This window comes from Myotis lucifugus, unplaced genomic scaffold (genome assembly GCF_000147115.1).
Source record: "Myotis lucifugus unplaced genomic scaffold, Myoluc2.0 scaffold_121, whole genome shotgun sequence".
Taxonomy (NCBI): Eukaryota; Metazoa; Chordata; class Mammalia; order Chiroptera; family Vespertilionidae; genus Myotis; species Myotis lucifugus.
Window position 1 is genome coordinate 2,056,244 of NW_005871169.1, and position 27,342 is coordinate 2,083,585.

General features: G+C 38.3%; 1 protein-coding gene across 9 annotated transcripts in view; it reads right to left on the bottom strand.

Annotated features, from left to right (window-relative positions):
* Positions 1-13,353: 13,353 nt before the first annotated feature.
* STAM (signal transducing adaptor molecule) overlaps positions 13,354-27,342 on the bottom strand; it is a 69,274-nt gene continuing 55,285 nt past the window's right edge. For 8 of the 9 annotated variants that reach the window (XM_023758066.1, XM_023758063.1, XM_014460020.2 and 5 more), the window contains 5 exons: positions 27,134-27,221; positions 26,404-26,458; positions 25,610-25,763; positions 23,190-23,362; positions 13,354-14,686 (listed from right to left, as the gene is read on the bottom strand). In XM_023758066.1, the coding sequence (XP_023613834.1) occupies positions 14,461-14,686; positions 23,190-23,362; positions 25,610-25,763; positions 26,404-26,458; positions 27,134-27,221 (696 nt within the window). In that variant the 3' untranslated portion in view covers positions 13,354-14,460. The remainder of the gene's footprint in view (positions 14,687-23,189; positions 23,363-25,609; positions 25,764-26,403; positions 26,459-27,133; positions 27,222-27,342) is intronic. The other variant, XM_023758065.1, reaches the window with a different exon arrangement.

The window sequence follows — 27,342 nt, forward strand, 5'->3', positions numbered from 1 at the left end:
TTACAGCTCTGTCACTCTGTCCCTCTCCATAAACCCCAGCTCCCACTGGGCTCCAAGCAGTTGCTGTGTAACTCTATAAACAGCTGCCCCTTAGGCCTGGGAGTCATGACAGTCGCGGGTGTTCGTCCCTTTAGTCCTCAGGAAATAGTTCTTTCATGAAAGTGTGTTCAGGTGAACCTCCTGAGTGTAATTCTGCTTCCTGCCAGGGCCCTGACAGATACATAGAGCTCTGTGGAGAATCATCTTGCATACAATAAAGCTGAATTGATCATTCACTCAACACTTACTAGTAAGTGAATACATTGAAAAAATATTATTCTAGGACAATACAGATACAAATATGAAAAATATCCCATTATTATCTTCAAGAAGCTCACATAGATAAGGAGATTTGAGTTGAGTAGAAGTTTTCATGAAAATGATTCAGTATAACTATTTAATTTCTGGAATTTTATTAACCTTGGGCATCAATTAGGTAACCCTTTGGCTAAGTATGTCTCCATAGTCCCCAGATTAGAATGTTAAGGTTTATTTAAATAATTTAAATCAGTTAAAAACCTGGAACCAATTGCTTAACCTGAAAGTGTATGCTTTTGTATCCTAATGTGTTATTCTCATGCACGAATGATTACCTGGGAGTCCTCCTGTGGAAGACACACACACAGGAGCACAAAATTCTCCTAGTGTGAAGGTTCTGGAGAGCAGGCACCTGCCTCATTCTCATTCTCCCCTGTGGCTTCCAGCGTTCTCAGGTAGGGAGGGAATCATTTCTCAATGACAAGCAGAGAGCAGTACAGCAGAGCGGGTGAGAACACGAACTTTACCTGGATATGAACTCAGCTCCGCCACTTTCTAGCTGGATGACCTTGCCAAGTTTTTAAACTCTCTGCCTCTTTTTCCTCTCCTATAACATCACCCTGGTTTGAGTGAATTATTTGAAAAGCATTTAGAGTGGTATCTGTCCCACAGTAAGTACAATGTAAGTGCCTGTTAATACACCAAGTTGAAGTGGTGTTTTTACATTGCCTGGAAGCGCTGTAGCTGCAAATGACATTAATTCTTTCATTTTATAGATGATACTAGAGGCCCGATGCACGAAATTTGTGCAAGGAGCTTGGCCCTTGCAGCCGCTGCGGCTTGCCTCAGCCCGCACAGGCCCGGCTTCATCTGGAAAGTCATCCAGAAGGAAATCCGAAGGTTGTTTGGCTGTCCGGTCTAATTAGCATATTATGCTTTTAGTATTATGGGTAACTGAAGCCCAGGAGAAGTTAATGCAATAAACTAGTGTAGAAGGTGTCGCTGCCCCAGTTAACCTCACTCCTAGGAAGATCTACTCACTGACACAGGATGCTTCGGAAAGAAATGGCGTGATCTTATCCAACAAAACAAGCACATCTTTTTCTCTCAGAGTAGAAAAACATATGGGCACCCAATCCACTCTGGAAAAGGTTTGGTCACAAATGGATTAATTTTGATTTCACTAGAAACGTCTTAACTTTATTATTATTATCCAATGCAAGTGTCAGGCACATGAAGATTTTACCTTACTTGCAAGCTAACAGTGAGCCCTGCACGATTCCATGAATGCTGACAGAGATACAGGATGCATGGGTCCAAAACTAAGGGCTGAATTATTTATAGCATTAGCAGTAGCTAAAATATCAGCATTTTCTTGTGCCAGTTCCCTGAGCACAGGAATGTAAAAGAAGACAGTCAGCTGACACCTGCACATGAGTGAGTTGCAAAACAAGAGAAACCCTGAGATTAAGGAACCCCAATATTTTACACCGGTGACCTTGCCTGCACTTTGCTCTAAACGAAGACACCATCTCTGTCTTCTGAGGCTGTGTGCAATATAAACATCCTTGAAAAAGTAGTTTAGAAAAAAGTCAGTGTCTCTGCTTTCTAGATATGCAGAAACATGAAAGAACTATGTATGGAGAATTATCTTTAAACTAGAGGCCTGGTGCACAAATTCGTGCATGGGTGGGGTTCCCCAGGGTGGCCTGCGGGGATCAGGACAAAACCCGCAGTCCAACGCTGCCTGCAGCTCCTACCTGCCATTCCCACTCATCCTGGCCCCACTGCACCTGCCTCAGGCTCATGCCCAATCAGTCCTGATCAGGAGAGGCTTGCACCGCCATAGCAGTGCTCACCAGCCGTGAGCCCTGAGTCTGGCGCCCTCCCGAGGGGAGTGGCCTGAAGGATCAAGCCAAAACCGACTCTCCGACATCTCTCGAGGGGTCCTGGATTGCAAGAGGGCGCAGACCAGGCTGAGGGACCCCACTGGTGCACAATCGGGGCTGGGGAGGGACTGCAGGAGGGCTCCAGGGCGTGTCTGGCCCACCCTGCTAAGTCCTGATTGGCCAGACCCCAGCAGCAAGCTAACCTACCGGTCGGAGCATCTGCCCCCTGGTGGGCAGTGCACGTCAGGGCAACTGGTCAACCAGTCAACTGTCTGCCCCCTGGTGGGCAGTGCACGTCATAACGAGTAGTTGAGCAGCCTTAGTATATCAGTAGCATATTATGCTTTGATTGGTTGAACAGTTGACCGGTCACCGGATGACCGGACACTTAGCATACTAGGCTTTTATTATATAGGACTAGAGGCCCGGTGCACAAAAATCTGTGCACTCAGGGGGGTCCCTCAGCCTGGCCTATGCCCTCTCAGTCTGGGACTCCTCGGGGGATGTCCACCTGCTGGCCAGCACAAACGGAGACATAGCATCAAGTCCCCCTGCACCAGAAGACCCAGAGTCAAGTCCCCACCCACTTGCATGTGCCCCCTGGACTCAGCATTCAGCCTCATGGAGGGGCTGACAGGCCCGGACACTGCAGCGGTGGCGGCAGAGCAGCGAGGTTACATCGGCCCGCCGGAGTGGGTGCGTCATGCCTTCCTGCTTGCCCCTTTGGCCCCCGACCGGGTCCACAGGCCCAGACACTGCTGCAATTGGCCCGCTGGAGTGGTGACAGGCCTTGACACTTCAGCGGCGGGGCTGAGGGGACTGGGTGCTGCCATCTTTGTGAGGGAGTGATGAAGTGATGGTTAATTTCCATACTGCTCTTTTATTAGATAGGATAATTTCTAGCCTTTATTTCTACACCATCTTAGTTTTTGGCAAATTTTCATGAATATTAACATTCCATCGATCATTATGGTTAATGTGCCTGACAGAAGTTGGGATCAATCTGTTTGCCTCATGCCACATTTAATTAAAACTATAGTCAGCAGGAACCAGGCAGCAGGATGAGGCCAATTTCAACCAGGTCCCAAGAGCCTGCGGTCAGTTAAACAAATCCTGCAAACTGGAGGCTTCACCGCCAAAAGTCTGATGAACCTGAACTTCCTCTCCCTGAAGGGGGCCTACACCAGGAGCAAGTAATAATCAACAAATTGTTCTGTGCGCATGAAACCAAAACAAGGCAGGTAAGCTAACCTGAGCCAAACCTTATGCACGACCAGAAGAACAGTTTAGTTAAGGGGCTAGGACACTCCAAATATCTGACTAAGCTTCACTCTTCCCAATAGATTCCTCCTGCGAGGCTTCCATAGTCCCACAGGGCCCCCGACTTTCCCAGGTTGTTTCCCATTACTGAGTAACAAATCAAAGCACATTTAATGGCTTAGGGCAGTGGTCAGCAAACTGTGGCTTGTGAGCCACATGCAGCTCTTTGGCTCCTTGAGTGTGGCTCTTCCACAAAATACCATGTGCAGGCGTGCATGTACAGTGCGATTGAAACTTCATGGCCCATGCGCAGAAGTCGGTATTTTGTGGAAGAGCCACACTCAAGGGGCCAAAGAGCCGCATGTGGCTCGTGATCCGCAGTTTGCTGACCACTGGCTTAGGACAACACACAGTATTATCTCAGTCTCTGTGGGTGAGGACCCTGGTACAGCTGAGCAGGGTCCTCTACCCGCTGCACAGGAGATGGTGGCTGGAGCCAGGTTCTCCTCTAGAGATGCACGTCAGGAAGGGTCTGCTCCCAAGCTCCATCACCTAGCAAGACGGACTCTACATAGCACACACACAGGAACAATAGTCCATAGCAAGTTTTGAGTCCTGCCCGCATTTAAAGGAACAGGATTAAACAAAGGCATGAACATCAGCAGGATGAGATCATGGGGGATCCCCACTCGAGTCTATCTGCCACATTGCACCAGGCACATTCTTGAGAATTATATGGTCAGGTCCTGGAGGCCTTACATCAGCACTGTCCAATAGGAATAGAATGTGAAGCACATGTGTGATGTTGTTTTCTAATTGCTACATTAAAAAAAATTTAAATGCACACATAATACTAATTTATGTGATACAATAGCAACAGTGAAATATAGTCTTACCAAAATGATAGTTAACCGAAAAACTATTTTCACACTGCTTCAGGTTTTAAATTTAATTTAAGTTAAATCAGATTTATAATCCAGTTCTTTAATTGTTATTCCATTACAAATCCTCAACAGTCCAATGGGACGGTGCTTTGGATTCCCCAGGTCAGTGGTCAGCAAACTGCGGCTCGCGAGCCACATGCGGCTCTTTGGCCTCTTGAGTGTGGCTCTTCCTAAGCCTTAGGAGTACCCTAATTAAGTTAATAACAATGTACGTACCTATATAGTTTAAGTTTAAAAAATTTGGCTCTCAAAAGAAATTTCAATCGTTGTACTGTTGATATTTGGCTCTGTTGATTAATGAGTTTCCCAACCACTGCCCTAGGTGAATATACAAGGTGTAGCCTCTCTGTGAAATAAAGGTAAACAAATTTAAGCATCATGTTGAACAGACATCAAACTAGCCTGCCTGGGGCCTCTGTTTCAGTTCAGCCTTGGTGCTTCCGGCTGCAATCGGAAAACTACTTAAAAAGGTGCTTTGGAGCGAGGGAGGAGCTGTGAGACGTTAGTCCTCCAATCGGTCAGGTTAAGAGAAAATGTGACCTGGAGCTGCAAGTTGTACAAATGGGGGAAGACAGGTAGATTCATCTCTGCGACTCTCCAAAAGAACAGGAGAGCAAATGGGGCATTCTGAGGCTGGAATGAGGCAAGCCCCACTGCTTATGAGCGGATGAAGTCTCAGAACCCACCAACGGGAAGTAAGAGATATGCTCCAGGCAATCTAAATTCAGACTGAGTGTCTTCCTATAAAGCAACCATCTATAATAATAAAAGGATAATATGCTAATTAGACCAGACATCCTTCCGGATGAAGCCAGGGCCGGAGGGAAGCCCAGGTCCTGGGTGCCTGCCAGCAGCCGGAGGGAAGCAAGCCCGGATCCCAGGTGCTAGAGGGAAGCCGGTGCTGGCAGCCAGGGAAAGGCCTACTCTTGCTTGAATTTCATGCATCAGGCCTCTAGTCCTATGTAATAAAAGCCTAATATGCTAAGTGTCCAGTCGACCAGTTGGCCGTTCAACCAATCAAAGCATAATATGCTATGATATGCTAAGGCCTCTCAACCACTCGCTATGATGTACACTGACCACCAGGGGGCAGTCGACAGGTTGCTATGATGTGCACTGACCACTACGCAGCAGATGCTCTGACTGGTAGGTTAGCTTGCTGCTGGGATCCAGCCTATCAGGACTGAGCGAGACAGGCCAGACATGCCCTGGAGCCCTCCTGTGGTCCATCCCTGGCTGGCCAACCTCCCCATCCCCTATCGTGCACCAGTGGGGTCCCTCAGCCTGGTCTGCGCCCTCACAATCTGGGACCCCTCAGGGGATGTCGGAGAGCCAGTTTCAGCCCAATCCCGCAGGCCAGGCCAAGGGACCCCACTGGTGCACGAATTCATGCACCGGGCCTCTAGTGATAAATAAATTCAATACACCATTAACAAAATGCTGCACTTTGGGTAGGTTTAGGTATTAGCCTGTCATTCTAATCACTGGTTCAACATTGTCACTCAAATGCTTCTCAGTACTAGGTTACAAATAAACTCAGGAAACATAAATTAGGTAAGACGTGTAAAAGACCTCATAACATACCTATATCAAATTTTGTCAAGACTGGGCACATTTAGTATGTTTCTTTATTGTTTCTTAGTAAGTTTATCTATTGATATCAAAACAAATTTGTAAATAAACTGCATTCATATTTTCTGATTTATAAAGGTATTTAAATAAATACCTATAATATTTATTTTATGACATGTAAAAATTTTGAAAGCAATTAGTAAACCTTGAAAATCTGGTATACACTCAAAAGTCAAGCAAATTAAAGAATAAATCAATAGTTAAATAAAAATCAATGAAAATAATGATGTAATATCTATGCCCACTTAACTCAGAAAATTATTATCATTAATTTTGCTCTTTACTTTTTTTAGGAGGGTGGGGAGAGGGCAGGATTTTAAGGCATAATTTCTCACAGGCTGTATTTAAGCAAAATATACAATTCTTTGAATGTGCTCACCTGTTTAATTGGGATATTTTCAGATCAGATAAGAGGGAGATTTTATATTCTAGATGTCCTTAATTCTTATCAATTGCTTAAAATTAAAAAAGGTATTTTTCTAAAGTTAGAAACAAATGGTGAGTAGCAACTCATTCTCCATCTCTAAATAACTTTTAGAGTCAGTTTTTATATATTTGTTTGGAAAACACAAATATGTTGCAGATTGATATACTAGGAAACATCAGTAAAATGCAAATTTCAGTTTGTGCAAGATTTAGTCCAGAAGAAACATTAAGTGAAATGTAAAAAACCGTACGTAGCTGAAATGAACTGTGCAGGAACACACAAAACACAACACACACACACACACACACACACCAACTCCCACCAGCACCAGTATCCTCAGTTCACTGCCAAGGCTGAATTAAGCTCACTCACATCCAGTGTCACAACCTGACCTCCAATTTCAGCAGTCCTTCCTCCCACCTTCACAATAACTCATGAGTTACAACTTTTCAGCACCCACTTCACTAGGCACACTTCAGGTCTTTTACAAGGTCAAGTGTCATATTTATTACTAGAGGCCCGGTGCACGAATTCGTGCACCAGTGCGGTCCCTTGGCCTGGCCTGCGGGATTGGGCTCAAATCGGTTCTCCGACATCCCCCGAGGGGTCCTGGATTGCGAGAGGGTGCAGGCCAGGCTGAGGGACCCCACCAGTGCACAATCGGGGCCAAGGAGTGACATGGGAGGTTGGCCAGCCAGGGAGGGACCATGGGAGGGCTCCAGGGAATGTCCGGCCCGACTCACTCAGTCACGATCAGTCAGACCCCAGCAGCAAGCTAATCTACCAGTCGGAGTGTCTGTCCCCTGGTGGTCGGTGCACGTCATAGTGAGAGGTTGAGTGGCCTTAGCATATCGTTAGCATATTATGCTTTGATTGGTTGAACGGATGACTGGATGACTGAACACTTAGCACATTAGGCTTTTATTATATAGGATAGTACTAGAGGCCCGGTACACGAAATTTGTCCACTCGGGGGAGGGTCCAACTGATGGCTCTCTAATATCCTTAGCGTTGCCACAGAGGTGAGAGGTGAGAGAGGCTCCCACCACCACCGCTGTGCTCACCAGCAGTGAGCCCGGCTTCTGGCTGAGCTGCACTCCCTCCTGACACCCCCACCCCTGTCCCCGTGGGAGTGCACTGACCACCAGGGGGCAGCTCCTGCATTGAGCGTCTGCCCCCTGGTGGTCAGTGCACATTATAGCAAGCAGTTGAGCAGCCTTAGCATATTACTCTTTGATTGATTGAACAGCCGACAGGATGACCAGACACTTAGCATATTAGGCTTTTATTATATAGGATTCATGTATTTATTAACACATTGGATGCGGGAAACATATTTATACGTTTTACGTTGACTGGTAAACACAATTTTCCAGTGAGTTTTCCAGTATTTGTTTAAAATTTAAGAAAAATAATTCAGTATACATTTTATAGTAAATCACAAAAAGTTTCATTGAAAAAAAATATGTAAAACTAAAGTTATCGTAATTTTACTGAATGTTGCCATTTGCGCAAAAAATTAAGCAAAAACGGCCCGCATACAATGTGTTAACCATCTAAGATGTGTAAAACTGTGCTTTTTATTAGGTACTGATCTTTATTGTTAAGTGTGTCATTGATGAAATTTTGATATTGTGCCTCCATACCTGTTGTCCCCATAAACCTTAAGGTTTTTTTAATTTCACAACTATGCACAACACAGTGACATTTAGAACACAGAAATACCACTTTCAACAGACATTAAACACAGTAATTTAGATCAGGCTACTTAATTTTAATTTAGTGATACTTACCTCCTAGTCAAAAATGGAAAATAGCACTTCAGAGTTTCTAATCTCAGTTTTCCTTTTAAAAAACTGCTAAAATATTACCTAAACACAGCTCCTTTAACTATTAACCTATCCTCTTTGGCATATGTTTTGAGAAATAAGCAAAAGCACAATAATTTAACTTACAGCCTAATTTCATTTCATTCCAGATACCAGAAGTCTATATATTTCAAATACATATTTAATTTAACCTGAAGAGAATCCACTGGTGTGGCTATACCACCCCCCCCCCAAGTAAACCAGTATTTGGCAACGACCTGAATAAAATTATCCTGATGTTTTGATATTAAAACATTTCACTAAGACCAATTAGAATCTAAGTAATCTTTTAAGAAGAACATTAACTGTAGAAGCACAAAATTGTTCTTTACTATGACATAAAAAACATTTTTTTTTCTGGAGGGGGGTTGTAAAACCCAACCAGGATTCATTCCTAGAATTATTCTTTAAAAATTTATTATGAGATAGCAAAAAAGATTCTAAGGAAGTGACTATCCCGCTTACACAGGGAGAACATAACACAACCAGTGATAATTAGAAAACAATTTGTCTTTCCCCCTCTACTAAAAAAGCTTACTTTAGTCAATACCTGATAAAGCCTTCTTTATAAGATTCCATTACATAACAAAGTAATTTAGGAAACTATTTTTATTTTTATTTTTTTTACTGCAAGCACGGTATCTAATTTTCTAAAGTAAAACAAGAAAATTAAAAACAAACATTTTATTCTGGTAATTATTTCATATAAAAACTAGAGGCCCGATGCACGAAATTCGTGCAAGGGTCTTAGGCCCTGCCACTGAGGCAGCTGCCTCAGCCTCAGCCCCCGCCCGCCATAGCTCCATGATCTAATTAGCATATTATGCTTTTATTAATATAGATGTAAAATAATAAATACATGTAACTAACATGTAAGAAAAAAAGTTGTTGGTTAGGAAAAAACTAACCTTTCTTTAGCTAATGTTTACTTATATTAGTAACTTTTAATTAGCCAACATTTAATGGCATTTTTTCTAAGCCAAATATTTGTGATGAAAAAAATGCCAATGCTGACTTTGCACCTTCTTTGGAATATTACAGAAAGACTCTCATAGCCAGTACCAAAGATGGAAATTGCTAGTTTCCACGGTTTCCTAACACCTCAGGCAATCTGCATTTAAGCAGATTGCCTGAGGTGTTAGAAAACTGTGGATGGCTGTAGTATGGTGCCTCTATCACCATTAACAGGTCAATAAGACCAAGAGTACTTCTTTGCCTGTAAGAAATCAAGAACAATAAAATTTCACATAGTCTGATGCTACCTACTTCCTTTAGCTTGAAGCAATATACAAAAACATAACAGCTTCAGAGCTGTAATTATTTGTTTCTCCCAAATCAGCACCAAGAAAGTGAAAGCATTATCAAATTTGAATTTGTACCTTAAATGCAGATGTTCCTGGTAGGATCAAACCTAAACGAAAGGCTTGAGAGTTTACTATTGAAAATAAACTACCTTTGGATTACTTGTAGGAGGTTGGCTAGAAATCACAAGTTTCAGTACCAGAGTCCTCAACCCCATTCCCATGCCTTTTCCTCCTCTAAGCTACGAGAGTAAGTTCAGTGGCATCAGTCAGCTATTCAGGCTGAACGGCACAGATATTCATGGTACACAGAGGCAGAGGATCTGAAGCACAGAATTTCTGCAAGCTACGAAAGATCATGCAGTTACACTGACGACATCAGTTTATAAATAAGTAGAAGGCCCAGTGAAATTGATGGACCTGCCCAAGATCATACATTAGCAAGATATTTTTTTGACAAAACATCTATCTGGGCTAAAACCCAGTTCTCTGCCTTGACCAGGTGTCTCAGGTGGTTGCAGCATCATCCCGTGCATCAAAAGGTTGTGGGTTCAATCCCCAGTTGAGGCACGTGCAAGAGGCAACCAGTCAACGTTTCTCTCTCCTTGTCCCTTACTCGCTTCTCTGGAAACCAATGAAAATTTATCCTCAGGGTGGTTCGTTCTGTGGTGCAGTTTAAATTAAGAAGCATACAACACTTAGGAAACTAAGGAAAGCCTATTGAGAACGACAGGGTTTGTCATGAGGCAGATCAGATTCCCATTTGACGGGCAGCCAATCAATGAGACAGACACACCCGCACGGTTGGAAATGGAGGAAGAAGATACAATTGATGTGTTCCAGCAGCAGACAGGAGGGGTCTACTAAAAAGGAACCTGTTTTACTCCAGAACTCTGTGCCTCCAGACCAAGAAGACATTCTCAGTTAGAAAACTGCAATTGGGTTTCAGCACTTCTGACTGCTACAGTATAGTTTTCTCTATTCTTTCATTTTCCCCTTTCCCATTCCTTTATCGTACATAAAGTAACTGATGTACATGCACAAGCACTTGCATTTTTTTTTAAACTAGATGGGCAATGGTATGTTTTGATTGACATCAAATGGAGATGGGATGGGAAAAATACTGGTTCTGTGAAACACCCTTCTCCATTAGTGGCATGATCATTCAGCTCTTATCTTTATATTACAGTAAGTTATTTTGCTCTCAGTTTAATAAAAAAAAGAACATCATAAAAATTCTTGCATACCTGGTTTGATTGGAGAATTTTAATGCTTTTCATTTATCATTGTAAAACCACGAACATTTTTATAACTTTTCTGTATGTAGCTGTTAAATGTAGAGCAATCTGTCTTTAAGTAGGGATAAATTACTCTAAAAAATTAATCCTAGTTTTCCCTTCAAGTCAAGTGTCATGTTGTTTAAATAAACTTGTTTTAAAAAAAATTAACATGATTTTTTAAGAGTCTCTGATCACCAAAAGATCATTAAAACCAGTACTTTTTGCTTTTGTTCAGGAGTTTGTTGATTCTTATTCATTTAATATGTAATCCTTATCAGAAATTCTCTGCATCTATAAGAAGCAGCAAACAGACAATAATGGTAGTGGGAAGTATAAGCATAAGCTAGAACCTGAAAATCATCTAAATTCAGTATGACCACAAGTTATTGCCAATAAAATGTTGTATTTTGTTCAGCAAGGAGATAGATTTTAAATATTTAAATAGATTTTAAATCTTGCATGTGCCTCAAGATTTTAAATATTGAGATTTAAAATGCTCTAGAACATCATAAGAAAAAATATACTGTGGAAGCTAGGAAAGCTTCAGAAAAAATTTACTAAGTTTTGTAATTTTAAAGAAAGATCATACTAAGAAAATATATATAAAACTCAGACAGCTTTGCTTAAAAACCAGGAGGCATATGTCATTACATATAGGATAGAAAATAATCTAGATACTTGACAAGAACATTTAATCAAGTCATGATTCTAAAATAAAAGATGACATACTTATAGGAGTATGTCATAGGCCTTTAAGATTTAGGTAAGTTTCTCCTATATATTTTATTCAAAGGGGTATAAGCAGTTAATCACCCAAAGAATTTTAAAAAAAAAACACGAAAATGATACAAGAGTGAAAATCTTAAACTATAGTTCATAGTTTATCATGAACAGGGCAATAATGTGTCTTACATAAACTTGAAGCTTTGGACTAAAGATATTCTCAAGCTGAATTATATATGTCATATATGAAAGCTATATCAAAAATAATATTAGTTGTCAAGTATTTTAAATACAAAAATTAAGAGGTATAGAAACAAAGCTCCAGAAGTTTTTAATAAAAAGAAGGAAATGTCTAGGCACATAAAAAGATCCCTCACTGAGGAGAGACAGCTAAGTGGAAGAGGACCACAGAATTAGAAACGACTGTCAAATCACAGCATTGCTCCTAGGCGAAGGGCATTGCTCTGTTATGACATCCTATTGGCCATGGGGTTTGTTGGCTATTTATGCTAGATAGTAAATGAACTTGAATGTTTCCAACTAGATGTCACTGGTTTATAGAAGATACACACTCAAACTTTATAAAGAAAATAAACTAAGACGTCAAACTTGCTTCACAGAAATTCACATTTTAATTAGTTCATTTTATAAATAATTGCATTCCTTAAAAAAAAAGACTGTCATATTTTAAAGAAATATATTTTTAAGTATAGCTCGTACACTAGTTTCAGAACAAATCACTGTGCTAACTGGTCCTTTCCTATTTCTGCCCTTTCCATGACATCAAAAAGAAGAAAACCCAGTGGTTCCTTGTCATTGGAATTTTTCCATCTGGTATTAAAAGCACAAACTGATGTGTCAGTTTTAAGTATTCATCATTAAAACCTTTATAAACACACTAATATAATAGGTATGCATTGTAATAAGGGTCTTTTTTTTCATTTTACCATTCTTTTGACTTTTACAGGGCAAAAAGCAAATAAGAGAATATGTAATTGATCTTACACCGTTAAGAATATCAAAATAAAATGGGGAAATGATACATTTGCCATTGGTAAACAGAAATTTATCAAAAGACAAAGAGAAAAATATAGTATGATAGGGGAAAGTATATCAGTTAAACTAGAATATTCAAAATGAAATAAAGATTATGATTTGACAATGCCGATCAAAAAACAATATAATAAATTTTTTAATCTAAAGGTTGAATTCAAATTTTAAAATTTCTATTTAAGGGCGACATATTCTAAAGTCAAGAAAACACAACACCAGGTAAAACACTTACGTTGAAGACAGTGCTTTAAATTTGAAATTATAATTAGATCACCATTAAGTTTTCTTGCCAAAGATGGAATCATTTGTCCAAAGGGAAAGAAACAAGTTATCTGATTATAATAGTCTTAGAAAATACAAATTAAATTTTCATTTATGGTATGAAATTTGTTAAATCAACTCATTTAATATGATGCTGAGCTCAATTTTTCAGTTGTTTAAATAATAGTGTTAAATAATAGTATAGCACAACCAAGAAAATTGTAACTATTTAAGAAGATTTAAATGTCAGTTGAAAACATATTTCATGTAGATTAAAAAAAAAGTGTTCATTGAAAAATTCCTGAATAAGAAGCCAATGTAATTCTATTAGAACTTCATAAAGAGAGAACAAACCCATAACCCAGTTTGAAAGATAAGAATAAACATGCAAACTGTTAAGCAAAGTCAGGAATATTGATTACTTTGAAACATCTGCTAATATCCATTTTAATGAAGAATTAAGGAATACAATGCGTTAAAGACATATTTAAAAGACTAGTAGTGAGATAAGGCAAATGAATCAATTTTTAATATCCTAAATAATTACAAGAGACTTTGAGAATGTAGTGTTATTTATGGTTTCTTTCCAGTTTACAAATTTCTATCCACTGCCTCTATCTTTGGTGTCACTGCCACCAATAAACACAGTATACAGTTTATAAACCTAATTACTATCTTCAACTAGGAAAAAGTAAATCAACATTATTTCTTTAAAAATAAGATATAAAGAACATGATCCTAACTTAATTTTGTGTCATGGTCCCACAATATTCTGAAATATCATGCCAAAATGTAAAAGTTTCAAAGGGAACATTATTTGTTATAACTGCACCAAAAATTTAGCTACTGTATGCTGGTGTGATGACAGCTAGTAGTATGCAGAGGCTACAGAAAGACATAATGTACATATGTTTAATTCACAATCAGTAAAAGGAAAGTTCAGTTTAATGTAAAACCAAAACACTAATATAATACTTTCATGTAAATATGCTACAACTTTGTTCTCTTACACTTTAAAAGGATAGTGTAATTACCTTAAATTTACACAAAACATTATGAAACATGGTAGTTGTTCATGATTAAAATAAAATAGCAATGTAAATTAATTTAACAGTGTTAAATATATTCACATGATCACCACTGTGATTCAAAAATGGCCACTAATGAAGTTACACAGCAATATATGTACATAATATTTGCCACAACAATTTTTGTTAAGTTTGACTTCTTGCAGACCAGGTAATTTTATGAGACAAATAATCTTATATCAATTCTTTCATATGATGAAAAGAATTAAATGTTGTAAGTAGTTTCATTCCTTTGGGAGAGATGGGGGGTTGGAGAACCTCTGAAAAGTCAATGCAAACTGAAGAGAATTCTACCTTCTTGACAACATAATCTTGAATATTTGAACTTGTTGACCACGACAGATTCCTATAAGCTGAGGATAAACAAACCTTAAGATATCAAAAGAATCTCTAACATTGTCAGCGGCATTTAGCAGATCAAAGAGGAATCCCAAATCCTATAGCAGAGCCTTCTGAGAATATGGTTGCTGTGGCTGAGGTGGCTGTTGACTGCCTCCTGGTTGAGGCAGTGCTGATGATGTTAAACTATAGTTTGGCACATGGGACATATTAGTTCCTGCATTCTGGTATATAGTGACATCAGCAGGAGCAGCAGCAGGAGGAGGACTATATACTGACGCCTGGCTGGGATATGTATTTCCTTGAACAGAACTGACCATTGAGCTGTGGAAGGGAAAAAACACTCAAATCAATATTGACTAACTTACCCATTTAGAGATAAACAGGAAGCTATTCATTAAATACCCATTCAGTAAATATTTATTAAATACCCGTAATGTGTCAAATATTATGTGTCAAATGTGCTATTTTAGGCACTGGGATATAGTAAAAAAAAAAGGGAGGGAAAAAAATTCCCACCATCATGAAGTTACATTCTAATTCTAGTAGGAGAAAAAAAGATAAACTAATTTATAATATGTCAAGTGGTAATAACTGGTATGAAGAAAAATAAAGCATATTAGGAGGACCAAGAGTTCCTGAGAGAAGAGATGCTGGCTTTTACAGTGTGGTAGGGGAAGGCATTTCAGATAAGGGAAAAATTTAAGCAGAGACCTGAAAGAAGTGAGAGAGGGAGTCATGCTGATTATATAGGAATATAAGCTGATCAAGCGAAAAGAATGGCAAGCACAGAATCCTTTGAGAAAACGAAATGCCAGGCATGTTCAAGGACCAGAAAGGAGGCCATGCTGGCAGAAGCAGAGTGAGAAAAGAGGAAAGTCGCGTAAGATAATAAAGTGGCAGAATTAAAGGGGAGAGGAGCCTTAGATATACAGTGCCTTGGAGGCCATACTAAGGATTCTGGATTATATTTGAGTGAGATGGAAAGACACTGATTCTGGACAGAAGAATTATGTGATTTGACTTAGGTTTTAACAGACTCACTGTGGGCCAAGGATATGTAAGGATATCTGACTGAAGGCTTTTACAATTGTCCAGGTAAGAGCTGACAGGTGGCTAGTGCCATGATAGACTTGGTGAAAAGAAGAAATGTATGATTTTGAAGGCATTACCATCAACGCTAATTGGCAGAGTGGTCAAGAATGCCTGAGGTTTTAGAACTGAATGACTGGAAGAAGTAACTGGTAGAGTGGCCATTCACTAAAAAGACAGATGGCAGATAAGGACTACAATAAATTTGGGGAAGGAGAATCAAAGTACGTTTTGGACATGTAAAGTGAGATATCTAGGAAGATATTCCATGGTCAGCTACTCAAGTCTAGAGACCAGTGAAAAGTTAGGAATAGAAATACATATTTGGGGGTCATCATCATACACCTGGTGTTCAGAGTTGTGGGCCTGAATAAGACCCCCTAGGGAAAGACTACAGAGAAAAAAGCAGTCCATGTTTTGAGTCCTACTCTAGAAGTCAAGAAGACAGAGAAACACTAGGCAAAGAAGACTGAGGAGAGGCAATAAGTTGGAATGGTCAAAGTCAAGTGAAGAAAGTGTTTCAAAAAGGAAGTGACCACTGGATCTGGAAATATGGAAATCATCAGTCCTTGACAAGAGGTGGACTAGGAAAGATGAAAGCTTCATAACCTTGCTTCTCTTATTGCCCTGAAAATGAAAAGCAAATAAAAGAGACCTTCCACCCACTCCCACCATCACATCCATCAGCTATCTGTTCCTACACCCATTCATCTGCTGTACCCTCTCTCCTGCTAAAAACTCATCGGCTGTCAGTGCTCCCTTGCAAGGTGCCCTCCACTTGGGCACTGCTCTCATTCCACCAAAAACATTCCTTCAGGGCTGTCTTTATTCACTGTCTCTGCTTTCTCTCTTCCCATTTCCGGTCTGATATTTGAGTTTTTCTCATATATAGGACACTAGCATAGCTATATAAAGAGAAATACTAACAGCTTTAACATTGAGATCCGCCCCCACACACACACACACACATTTCTGTTAAAAATGTAAAAAATTATAAATTGGGCAATTTTCAAAATATTGCCTATTTCTAAACTCTTCAATTGCTAGATTGTTTATAAATCAATTGCTGGTAAACTCAATGCTCTTGCATTCTGCACAGATTAAACAATTCGTTATTAAAGTTGACAGTCTTTTAGTGCTACATTCCCCCCACTAATGTAGCCCCTTAAGTACAATAAACCCTCAATTTTGAGGATCTCGATTTAATGAACTTTGGATTTAATGGACAAAATTTCCGGTCTGTATGTATGTCATATGTGAAAATTAACACCCTGTTAATTTTAAAATTGTAAACCAAGATTTGCTTATAATTAAATTAACAACTGACTTAGAGTTAGCAACTTATTTTATGTTGTTAATTCACTGTTATTTTTAACAAATTTTAGTTAACAGGTCCTATGTTCAGAAACACTGTAGTAATTTCACCGACATAAATAAATATTACATAATTGAAGTCTACATATTTAAATCCAAGAGTTAGCGCTGGCAAACATGTTCGGGACTGATCAGCACATGATCACACTGCACAGTAACTGGTTCTGCTGTCACCTGGCCTGACTTTCTGCAGTACTTCCGATGTGAGCTAAGCCGCGCCCCAGCCGTGTGCATCTGTTTATTCACGGTGACTGGTGAACCCAAGCTTTTACTAGATGTATTCAGTATAAATTTAAAATTACAGTAGTACATACAGAAAGCTTTTGTGTGAAATTAAACTTTTCATACATATTAAATTTTAATTACACAAACATGTCTACATAAGTAAAAACAGGTAAACTAATTTGCCAATTTTTTTACATATACATTTGGAAAACCTACTTCATTATATAATGGACTTGGGCTCTAATGGACACTCCCTTGCCTGTACTAGTCCATTATATCGAGGTTTTACTGTAATGCTGAAAGGCATCACTCAGTATCATTCTATATGTGTTACTTTGTGAGATAAAAAGTATTACAAGAAGTCCGATTTTATGTTCTTATTTACATCAATAAGGACCACAATACAGCTACAATATAATGTTGTGACAAAGTGCTAAGCTCTGGAGCCAAAATGCCTGATTTTGTATCTTAGCAAAGTGGAACCTTAGTCCTCCCTCCATACTCAGTTTTCTCATCTAATAACATGGGACATCCCAATAAATGTTCGCCATTACTGTAATTATTCACGCTTTGTACTATATTCCTTATCTCAACTTACAGTCCCACCATTCACCCAGTTGCCCAAGGGCAAAACCCAGCAATTCACCACTACTCTCCCTTATATCTGCTCTGCACTATCGCCCCAGCTTGTCATCTACATGCAATCATTTGCTAATCTCCTAAATTACTCTTTTTTCATCTCTATCATTATGTCTTGCAGTTAGAACTCATGATTTCTTGTCTAATATACAAAGTCTCCCAGCTTCTAACGCAGCAACTATGAATTCACCAATCTTATTGCCATTTAAATCCCCTTGGAGGCTTTTCCAAGACCCAAGCTCCTTAACATGATATCTAGGACCAGTCATTATCTTTGACAATAACTGCAAGTACATCTCTCACATCTTCCACCATAGACTTTAATCCTTTGGTAATATGTATTTTCACAACACCCCATTCCATAGTACCATGCCATTTCATGCTGCTATATATTTGCTCATGATTGAAAAACTTTCTTACTTTTTCCTCCACGCTAAGAATAACATAACTTGAGAATATGCTCTTTGAAACCTTCCCTGGATCTTGAAGTTCCTAAAGCACCCTGCATTACCTTTATTTGTAATTTATATTTTCATTGCAATTTCTTTGTATGGTTGCCTCTACTAACCAGTAAGTACACAGAGGCTAAGAAACTCTAAGTCAGTGGTCAACTAATATGACCAGGGAGCCAGGAATACTCAGTAGAGAATGAATAGTCTCTTCCACAAGTGGCGCTGGAAGAACTAGATAACCACATGCAGAAGAATGAAATTGAAGGCCTGTCTTACACCACTCACAAAAAGAAGAACTTGAAGTGGATTAAAGACCTTAATTTAAGACTGGAAACCATAAAATCCCTACCCAAAAACATAGGGAAAAGGCTCCTTGACAATCGTCTCAGCAGCAATTTTCCTGGATGTGACAGCAAAGGCACAGGAAATGAAAGCAAAAGTCAACAACTGGGATTACATCAAACTAAAAAGTTTTGGAACAGCAAAAGAAACAATCAACAATATATTAAAACACAACCAATGAATAAAAGAAAATATCTGTAAGTCATATATCAAATGAGGGCTTAATACCAAAAATATATAAAGAACTCATACAACTCAATAGTAAAGAAACTAACTACTAGATAAAAAATAGGCAGAGGAAATGAATACAGTTTTCCAAAGAAGACACACAAAAGGCCAATAGGTACAAGAAAAGGTGCTCAACGAAATAAGCCAGTCACAGGGGGATAAGTATCACATGATCTCACTCATTTGTGGAATATAATGAACAACATACACTGATGAACAAAAATAGAACCAGAGACACAGAAGCATCGAACAGACTGTCCAACCTATGAGGGAAGGCAGGAGAGGAGGAGAAGGAGTAAGAGAGCAACCAAAGGACTTGTATGCATGCATATGAGCATAACCAATGGACAGAGACAGTAGGGGGGTGAGGGAATGTGCTGGGGGGTGGAGGTGGCCGGGGAGAGGTCAATGGTGGAAAAAGGAGACTCATGTAATAATTTAAACAATAAAGAATTTAAATTAAAAAAAGAAAAGAAAATGTGCTCAATATCACTAATCATCAGGGAAGTGTAAATCAAAACCAAAATGAGATATTACCTCACACCTGTTAGAATGGCTATCATCAAAGACAAAAGATAACAAGTGTTGGCAAGGATATAGAGAAAGGGAACCCTTATGCCAGTGATGACGAACCTCTGACACGCGAACTCATTTTTTTTGGTTGATTTTTCTTTGATAAATGGCATTTAAATATATAAAATAAATATCAAAAATATAAGTCCTTGTTTTACTATGGTTGCAAATATCAAAAAATTTCTATATGTGACACGGCACCAGAGTTAAGTTAGGGTTTTTCAAAATGCTGGCACGCCAAGCTCAAAAGGTTCGCCATCACTGCCTTATGCAGTACTGGTGGAAATGTAAACTGGTGCAGCCACTTGGAAAACAGTACGGAGGTTCCTCAAAAAATTAAAAATTAGCCCAGCCTGTGTGGCTCAATGATTGAGCATCAACCCTTGAAAGAAGAGGTCACCAGTTTGATTCCTGGTCAGGGTACATGCCTGGGGTTGCAGGCTTGATCCCCAGTAGGGGGCGTAGCAGGAGGCAGCCGAACCATGTTTCTCTCTTATCAATGTTTCTATCTCTCTAAAATCAATAAAAACATATTTTTTAAAAATGAAAGTACCATATGACTCAGCAGTCCCATTTATGAGTATATATCCCAAAGAACTGAAATCAGGATCTTTAGGAAATCTGCACCCCCATGTTCACTGCAACATTACTCAAAACAGCCAAAATATGGAAACAACCTGAGCATCCACCAACAGATGAATGAGTAAAGAAGATGCAGTGTAAGTGTACGTGTTTTCTCTCTCTTCTCTCTTTCTCTCTCTCTCTCCCCCCCTCCCTCCCTCCTTCCCTCCCTCTCTCCCCTCCCCCTCTCTGGAATATTATTCAGCCACAAGGAAAAAGAAAATTCTGCCATTTGTACAACTTGGATGAGACTTGAGGGCATTATGCTAAGTAAAATAGAGAAAGAAATACTATATAACCTCACATGTGGAATCTAAAAAAGACAAATAGTAGAATGTTGGTTAGAGAGTTAGACAAAGGGTACAAACTTCCATTTATAAGATGAAAAAGTTTAGGAATCTAATGTACAGCATAGTGATTTTCCCTAATAATACTATTATCATATACTTGAATGTTGCTCAGAATAAACCTTAAATGTTCTCACCACAAAAAAAAAAGAAATAGTAACTATATGACAGGATGAAAGTGTCAGCTAATGCTATGGTGATAATCATTTTACAATATAGAAATGTATCAAATCAACAAGTTGTACATCTTAAATTTTCATAATGTTTTATGTCAGTTGTGTCTGTGGGGAGAGGAAGAAACACACACTTGTATGTCAAGTGTCTAGCATAGTGTCTGGCACAGACTAAATTTCAATAAACACCTTTTTAACAGAGTAGTCTGAAATAATAGACAAGTACATAGCTTTGGTCACCTGAGTACTACCATCATCACCATTCTAGGTGAGTTTAGGAAACTGCATCCATTCTACCTCCCCTAATTATCAGTAAGATCATACTAAGGTTATTACATAGTTTGGAAAAGTAAGAACCCTAGAACCAAAATTATATGTAAAAGGATAAGAAATTGCCTCCTAGATATGAACTAGGGCCACTAAAAAAAAAAAAAACTGCCCACCAAAATGGGGAAAAAATTCCTCATTGACCTGGATCTGCAATTAGAAAGCTTGAGTCAAATATAGCTGTTGGTATGGAAAATAATACAATAATTAATAAATAATAATATAAGAATAAAATCTGTATTTTGTATACTCACAATTGTAAATCTATTTTGCCCCACCCTGTTCTTATAGATTATGTTATACATTTATATGTTTTTAAAAACTGCCTCAAAGCCTTTGTGAAGCCTCTGTAAATAATTTAAAAATATATCTCACTGGCCCAACACAGCACTTCAAATTCCTATCTTAAACATTTATTTATCAAGTATTTACTGAGTTCTTATCAAGTATAAAACTCTGTTATACAATAGATATAAAGGTTAAAGAAACTTGATGCCACCTCTCAAGATATGATAGCTTAGTGGGGATACAGACTAGTCTAAAGGTGATGACAAGACAGTACACAGTAGGCTGGGGTCCTGTGACAGCAAGAGAGCAGGAACAGTGTTTGGAGTGTGGGAAGGTGTTCTAGTAAAGAGAAAGCTAGGAACTGATAAATAGGAATTAGCCAGACAAAGAGGGCTAAAGATGTCAAGGAAAAAGCACCTGCTGAAGTGCACATGTGTTTCTTGAGAGGTGACGTTAATAGCCACACAGGATCAGTAGAGTTAGGCCCTGGACTACAGTGCATGCCCCGCATCAGATATTTCACATCCAAGCTATGGAAGCAGACAGAACAATGCCCAGAAAACAGCAACAAGGTGTTACAGCTATCATTTACAAGGAAATTTCTCAAGGCCCTGAACTAAGAATGGGTCTCAAGGAACAAGGAACAAGGCAGCTACAGCAGCACGCGACACAGTAACAGAGGACCAGCTGGGAAAGAGGCACCATTTCTGGATGACACTAAAATACCTAAGAGATTCGTACATAACTCATGCACACTGGCTGATTTCTCAACAATACCTACCTCTACTCACTTTGTATCTGGTTTTTAAGACAGTATGCTAACAATAGCTGCTCCCTACCTGTTTGCTTCTTTTCCATGTAAGTGTATTCGTTTCACCAAATTTCAGCTTTAAAAAAAAAGTCCTGGGGCAGAAAGAGTTATACCTAACATTTTTTTCTGAGCTACTTTCAGTAGAGAGTATCCTGTTTTTTGATGCTCTAACAGCTTCCTCACTCCGAGATTACTAGAGGTGACCAGCAAATAATGCTTGTGAATCCCTAAGCATCCCTAGAGTGTGACTCTTTTGAGGATGAGTAATACAACAGTAAGGACAGTATAGGAGCATTCATGGGCAACCCCAATATTGAAGAAAAGTTTTCTAGAAATTGCACCTGTGCCACCAAGATACTTCTAATGTGAGTCAGAATAACATGACTTCTAGAATTACAAATTGATGAACTCTAAAGTCTACCTTTTATTTGTTTTGAGGGAAAGACTTCAGCTTAGATTCACACAGAAGCAGAAAAAGACATTTATGTAATTATAAATTACATAATATATAATCATTTAACTGTGTGATAGAGGATATTATAAGTAAATGGCCAAAACAATGAGCCAATCATTTTATATTCAGATATTTGCTCCATGGACCACAGGGGCAAAAAACCCATCTCTTTTCAAATGATATATCTTGCTGTGGTATACACTAAATTCCAATACAGGTCAAAAAGAAGGAAATATGTGTCTTTCTGACATAAATTCTGAAACAATAATGATAAAAATATTTAGATTTTTATGAAATTTGTGAAAAACAATATATAGTTATCAAATCTAAGTTTCATTAAAATCCTTAGCAAATACCACCACGGACTCAAATAAAAACAAATTATGACAAAGTTAGAATCAGAATACAGCAGTTCAGTGAGGCAGTAAGAGAGAGAACTGGCTTGCTGGCTATTGCTGCAATACTGCAGGGGTTCCTGTAGAACTCACTTATCACCACAAACAGAGGTAACCATCTGGTATCAGTGATGGCATCTTTTCCGGAGTTTCTTATCCAGTTCTGGTTACAGATGATCATGGGCACTTAAGAATTTTGCCCTGACCAGTGTGGCTCAAACCTGAAAGGTCTGATTCCTCATGGCACATACCCAGGTTCTGGGTTTAATCCATGGTTCGGGTACTTACTGGAGGCAACGGATCGATGTTTCTCTCTCACCTTTCTCTCTCTGGTACTTATGGAAGGCAATAGATCGATCTCTCTCTCTCTCGCCTCTCATCTCTCTCTCTCTTTTCTCCTCTAAAATTTAAAAAAAATTTTAAAGATATTACAAAAAAAGAATTTTAATAGCATTAACTCCAAGTAACAGTCAATAATCAAATTACCTAGGATAAGAAGCCTGAGTCTGCTGAGCAGGAAGGGCAGGGTTTGCAGAGGGTTGAACTGCTCCTTGGCTGAGGGAAGACAATTGCTCTGGAGGAAGACTATAGCTCTGGAGATGGCTCATCTGGGCATTCCCTGCAAGCAGGTAAGTACCACTTTGAGGCCCTGGATATACCTAGAACAGTTCATGATAACATATTAGATTTTCTAAGATTTTAGTAAGCATGCCAAACCTTTTGTAGAGACATTCAGTTAACAAAAAGAACAATTATATCCCTGAAATCTTTTTTCATAGTTACTTCAGTTAACAGGCATTTAAAAAATATTTTTCAGTGAAGTTGGCTTCTGATTATTTTAATTCTTAGGTAATCATTGGCTAAACTCATGTTTACCTCTATCCAAAAGTAGTAAAGGAACTTAACTTGAAACTTTATACTAATATAGTCTCTTTTTCCATGTTGATATTTTAAGTTCTTCCCTAAAAGGATTTCCAAAGGATGTCTAAGAAGTGTCTTTGAATTGACTGTTTGTATCAATAGACTGCATCTGCTTATAGATACAATTTATATGTTTTAAATTACAGTTTACTGAACACAGAACAAACTAACTTTCTAAAGTAGGGTTAGTCAGCAAACATTTTTGTAAAAGTTCTGATAGTAATATTTTAGGCTTTGTAGGCCATATGGTTTCTGTCACAACTACTGAATTTGACCCATATAGAAAGTAGCCAGAAACAATTAATAAACAAAAGAGAATGGCTGCGTTTCAATAAAAGCTTATTTAAACAGATGGGAGGCTGGATTTGGCCCTTGGGCCATTGTTTGCCTACTATAGTTTTTGCATCCAAAAACTATACTTGTCTGAATCGAAAGAGATTGAAGCCTTAAATTCCAAAAGTCTTAAAATACATAATATTCTAGTTTTCTGTAGTATTCTTTAAATCCTTCCATTTCATAAGTTTGATAACAGAATGCCACTATCTATGTAGTAAGGCTTTTTTACCAGTTGTAAAGATAGTAACACAACCATCAGGAGACAAGGCTCAATCATCTCAGCACTTCTCCTAAGTCCTAACACACTTCCCGTGCATCAGAATCCAAGGGTCTTCATTGTAAACACAGGTATTCTGGTCCTCATGAGTGCATTTTTTTGTACTTTTCAAACTGAACATGAAAGGTTTTTGGGGGGTTTCTTTGGCTCAAATTGATATCAACACCTGTGAGTAGGAATCATCTAGCCACATGTTACTCAGGCATGGCTGCACATCTCCAGGGTTGTGGCCCCTCATTTAAGAGAAAATTGACTATTCTAAAAACAAAAATTAATCTATATAATGTTTATACCACTCTACATGGATAAAATGAAGTGCCTGGCGAATTACTCCCTATACCCTGAACTTACTGAGTTTGTGGAAAAAGAACTCTTCAAATAGTTATTTGAGGTGAAAAGAGGGAAAGGGCCCTGGCCTGTATTGCTCGGTGGATAAAGCATCGGCCTGTGCACCAAAGGGTCATGGGTTCAATTCCCAGTTAAGGGCATGTTACCTGGGTTGCAGGTTCGATCCCCAGCCCTGGTCAGGGCACAAGCAGGAAGCAACCAATTGATGTGTCTCTCTGACATCGATATTTCGCTCTATCTCCCCCCTCTCCTTTATATTCTCTCTAAAAATCATGGGGAAAATATCCTTGGGTGAAGATTACCAAAAAAGAAAAAGAGGGAAAGGGCTCTGTATTGCATTACATGTGTTATGTAAAGGAAGGGAGCGAGATACAGATTAAAGCAGCTCACTATAAAACTGAACACTGTACATATTCAGAAGAATTTAGTAATAATTAGAAATTTTACTGAGACAAAAAAAACTGCAGTTCTTAACCAGATAATTACATATAAAGCTTTAAAAATATGCACACATTTGGACCTCCCTCCTGAAGATTCTGCTTCAACAAGTCTGGATAGAATCAAAGCATCTGTACTTTTTCAAAAAGTTTGATGGGTGATTCTGATGGATATTCCTACAGAAAAATAATTTTTTAAAAAAGAACTATTGGCATGGCTGGCATGGCTTAGTGGCTGAGCACCAACCTATGAACAAGTAAGTCACAGTTTAATTTCCTGGTCAGAGCACATGCCCAGGTTGCAGGCTCAATCTCCGATGTGGGGCATGCAAGAGAAATATCATCATTGATATTTCTATCTCTCTCCCCTTCTCCCTTCCACTCTCTGAAATCAATAAAAATATATTTAAAATAAACCACTGGTATAATGGTATAGTATACACTATATTTGTCAAGTAAAAATTTCTTTTAAAATTTATTTTACATTCCTTTTAAAAAGTTTCAAATTTTATAAAAACACAGCTATTCCAAATACTCTCAAATATTTGAGAATTTAAAATGATATACTTGAGTTTTTAAAAGCTTACCTGAGAGGCAGAAACACCAGATGACTGCATATAATACTGCTGATTCTGTAATTTTGCATACATGGAATACATTGGATCTTCATTCATTAACTTGGTATACAATGAAAGTGCCTCCATCACTTTAACATTAAGTTCTGAGAGTTCTGAATGTTTTCTGAAATATTATACAATAATTTGAAACATAATTGCTATTTAAATAGTACAATGTTCTAAATAATAAGACATATCAAAATAGCAGAAAGTGATATAGACATTATTAAAAATTTACCTTGTGACAGAAAATATCCTGTATTTTAGCTCCAAGGCAATCAAAACTCAGATTTAGGTACTGTGCTGGGAGAGCTTATTGTAGTTGACTTTACTTTGAAATATCTAGGTTTCTCGAGATTATAATAGATGGGTCATTTGGGCTCTGGTAATGTCACTCATGATGATAATAGTTAACCCTTATTTTTAAAAAAGACTAATATAGTGAAGGTCAAATAAATCCTCACCTTAAACAAAAATAAAAAAAGAGGAGAGTTGGGTCTAATTCAAATTCCCACATTTAGCAGAAAACAAGTAAATGGGGACTGGTTCCTTTGGCATATAAAAATAGAAAATATTAAAAAATAAAAATGAAAAATTCAAATGAAATAAGATAGAAAAATTAAAATATAAAATATAACACGATAGAAATAAATAAATAAAGCTAGTAATAAAATAAATTATAATGGCAGCTCTATCCCAGTAGGTAGTTTACAGAGAACTTCAGGGAAGAAGGTACACAATCTAGAGGGCACATGCTCTTTTACCTATCAATATCTTCCAGCTTTTCATCAATAAGAGGTCCCATCTGGTGACACATTGCTAAGGTGAGAAGATTTGAAGAAATATAAGAAAACACAACAAAAGAAAGCAAATCTCTGATGAATATTCATATAAGAAATACAAGATGTAATTTGGAGTAATAAAAATGATATTAATAAAGAGACCCCAAGATTTATTTTCTTGATCTCAAAAATATTAAAATACCAATATTTATTTTACAACATTCTAAAATGTTGAATAAAATATTTGAGTATTTTAAATAAAATATTTAATTTCTATAGAAATGTATAAGAATGTGAATTCTGCCCTGACTGGTTTGGCTCAGTGGATGGAGCTTCAGCCTGCAGACTCAAGGGTCCCAGGTTCGATTCTGGTCAAGGGCATGTGCCTTGGTTGTGGGCACATCCCCAGTGGGGGGTGTGCAGGAGACAGCTGATCGATGTTTCTCTCTCATCGATGTTTCTGGCTCTCTATCCCTCTCCCTTCCTCTCTGTAAAAAATCAACAAAAATATATATATTTTAAAAAGAATGTGAATTCTATCAAAGTTTTAAATAGCATATAAACGTGAGACTGGGTCACAGAAGAGTGAAGAATATGAACATGTTTTGTATCATTCTCAATTTTATTTAAATATGAACCATTCTGTAACAGAACAGTAGATATAACCTCTAATTATCCTTTATTTGGAAGATAAATGAAAAACAAGGTTTACCTTCAAGATGAAGTAACTCCGGAAGATCTGGCTGATCATCACTGGGATCTGTACTTTGCAACATCTGTAGCAATTGGTCCATTTTGTCCTACAGGAATTAAATAGTTAATATAAAAAGCAACTAGTCATTACGAAGGAAGATCTGGCTGATCATCACTGGGATCTGTACTTTGCAGCATCTGTAGCAATTGGTCCATTTTGTCCTACAG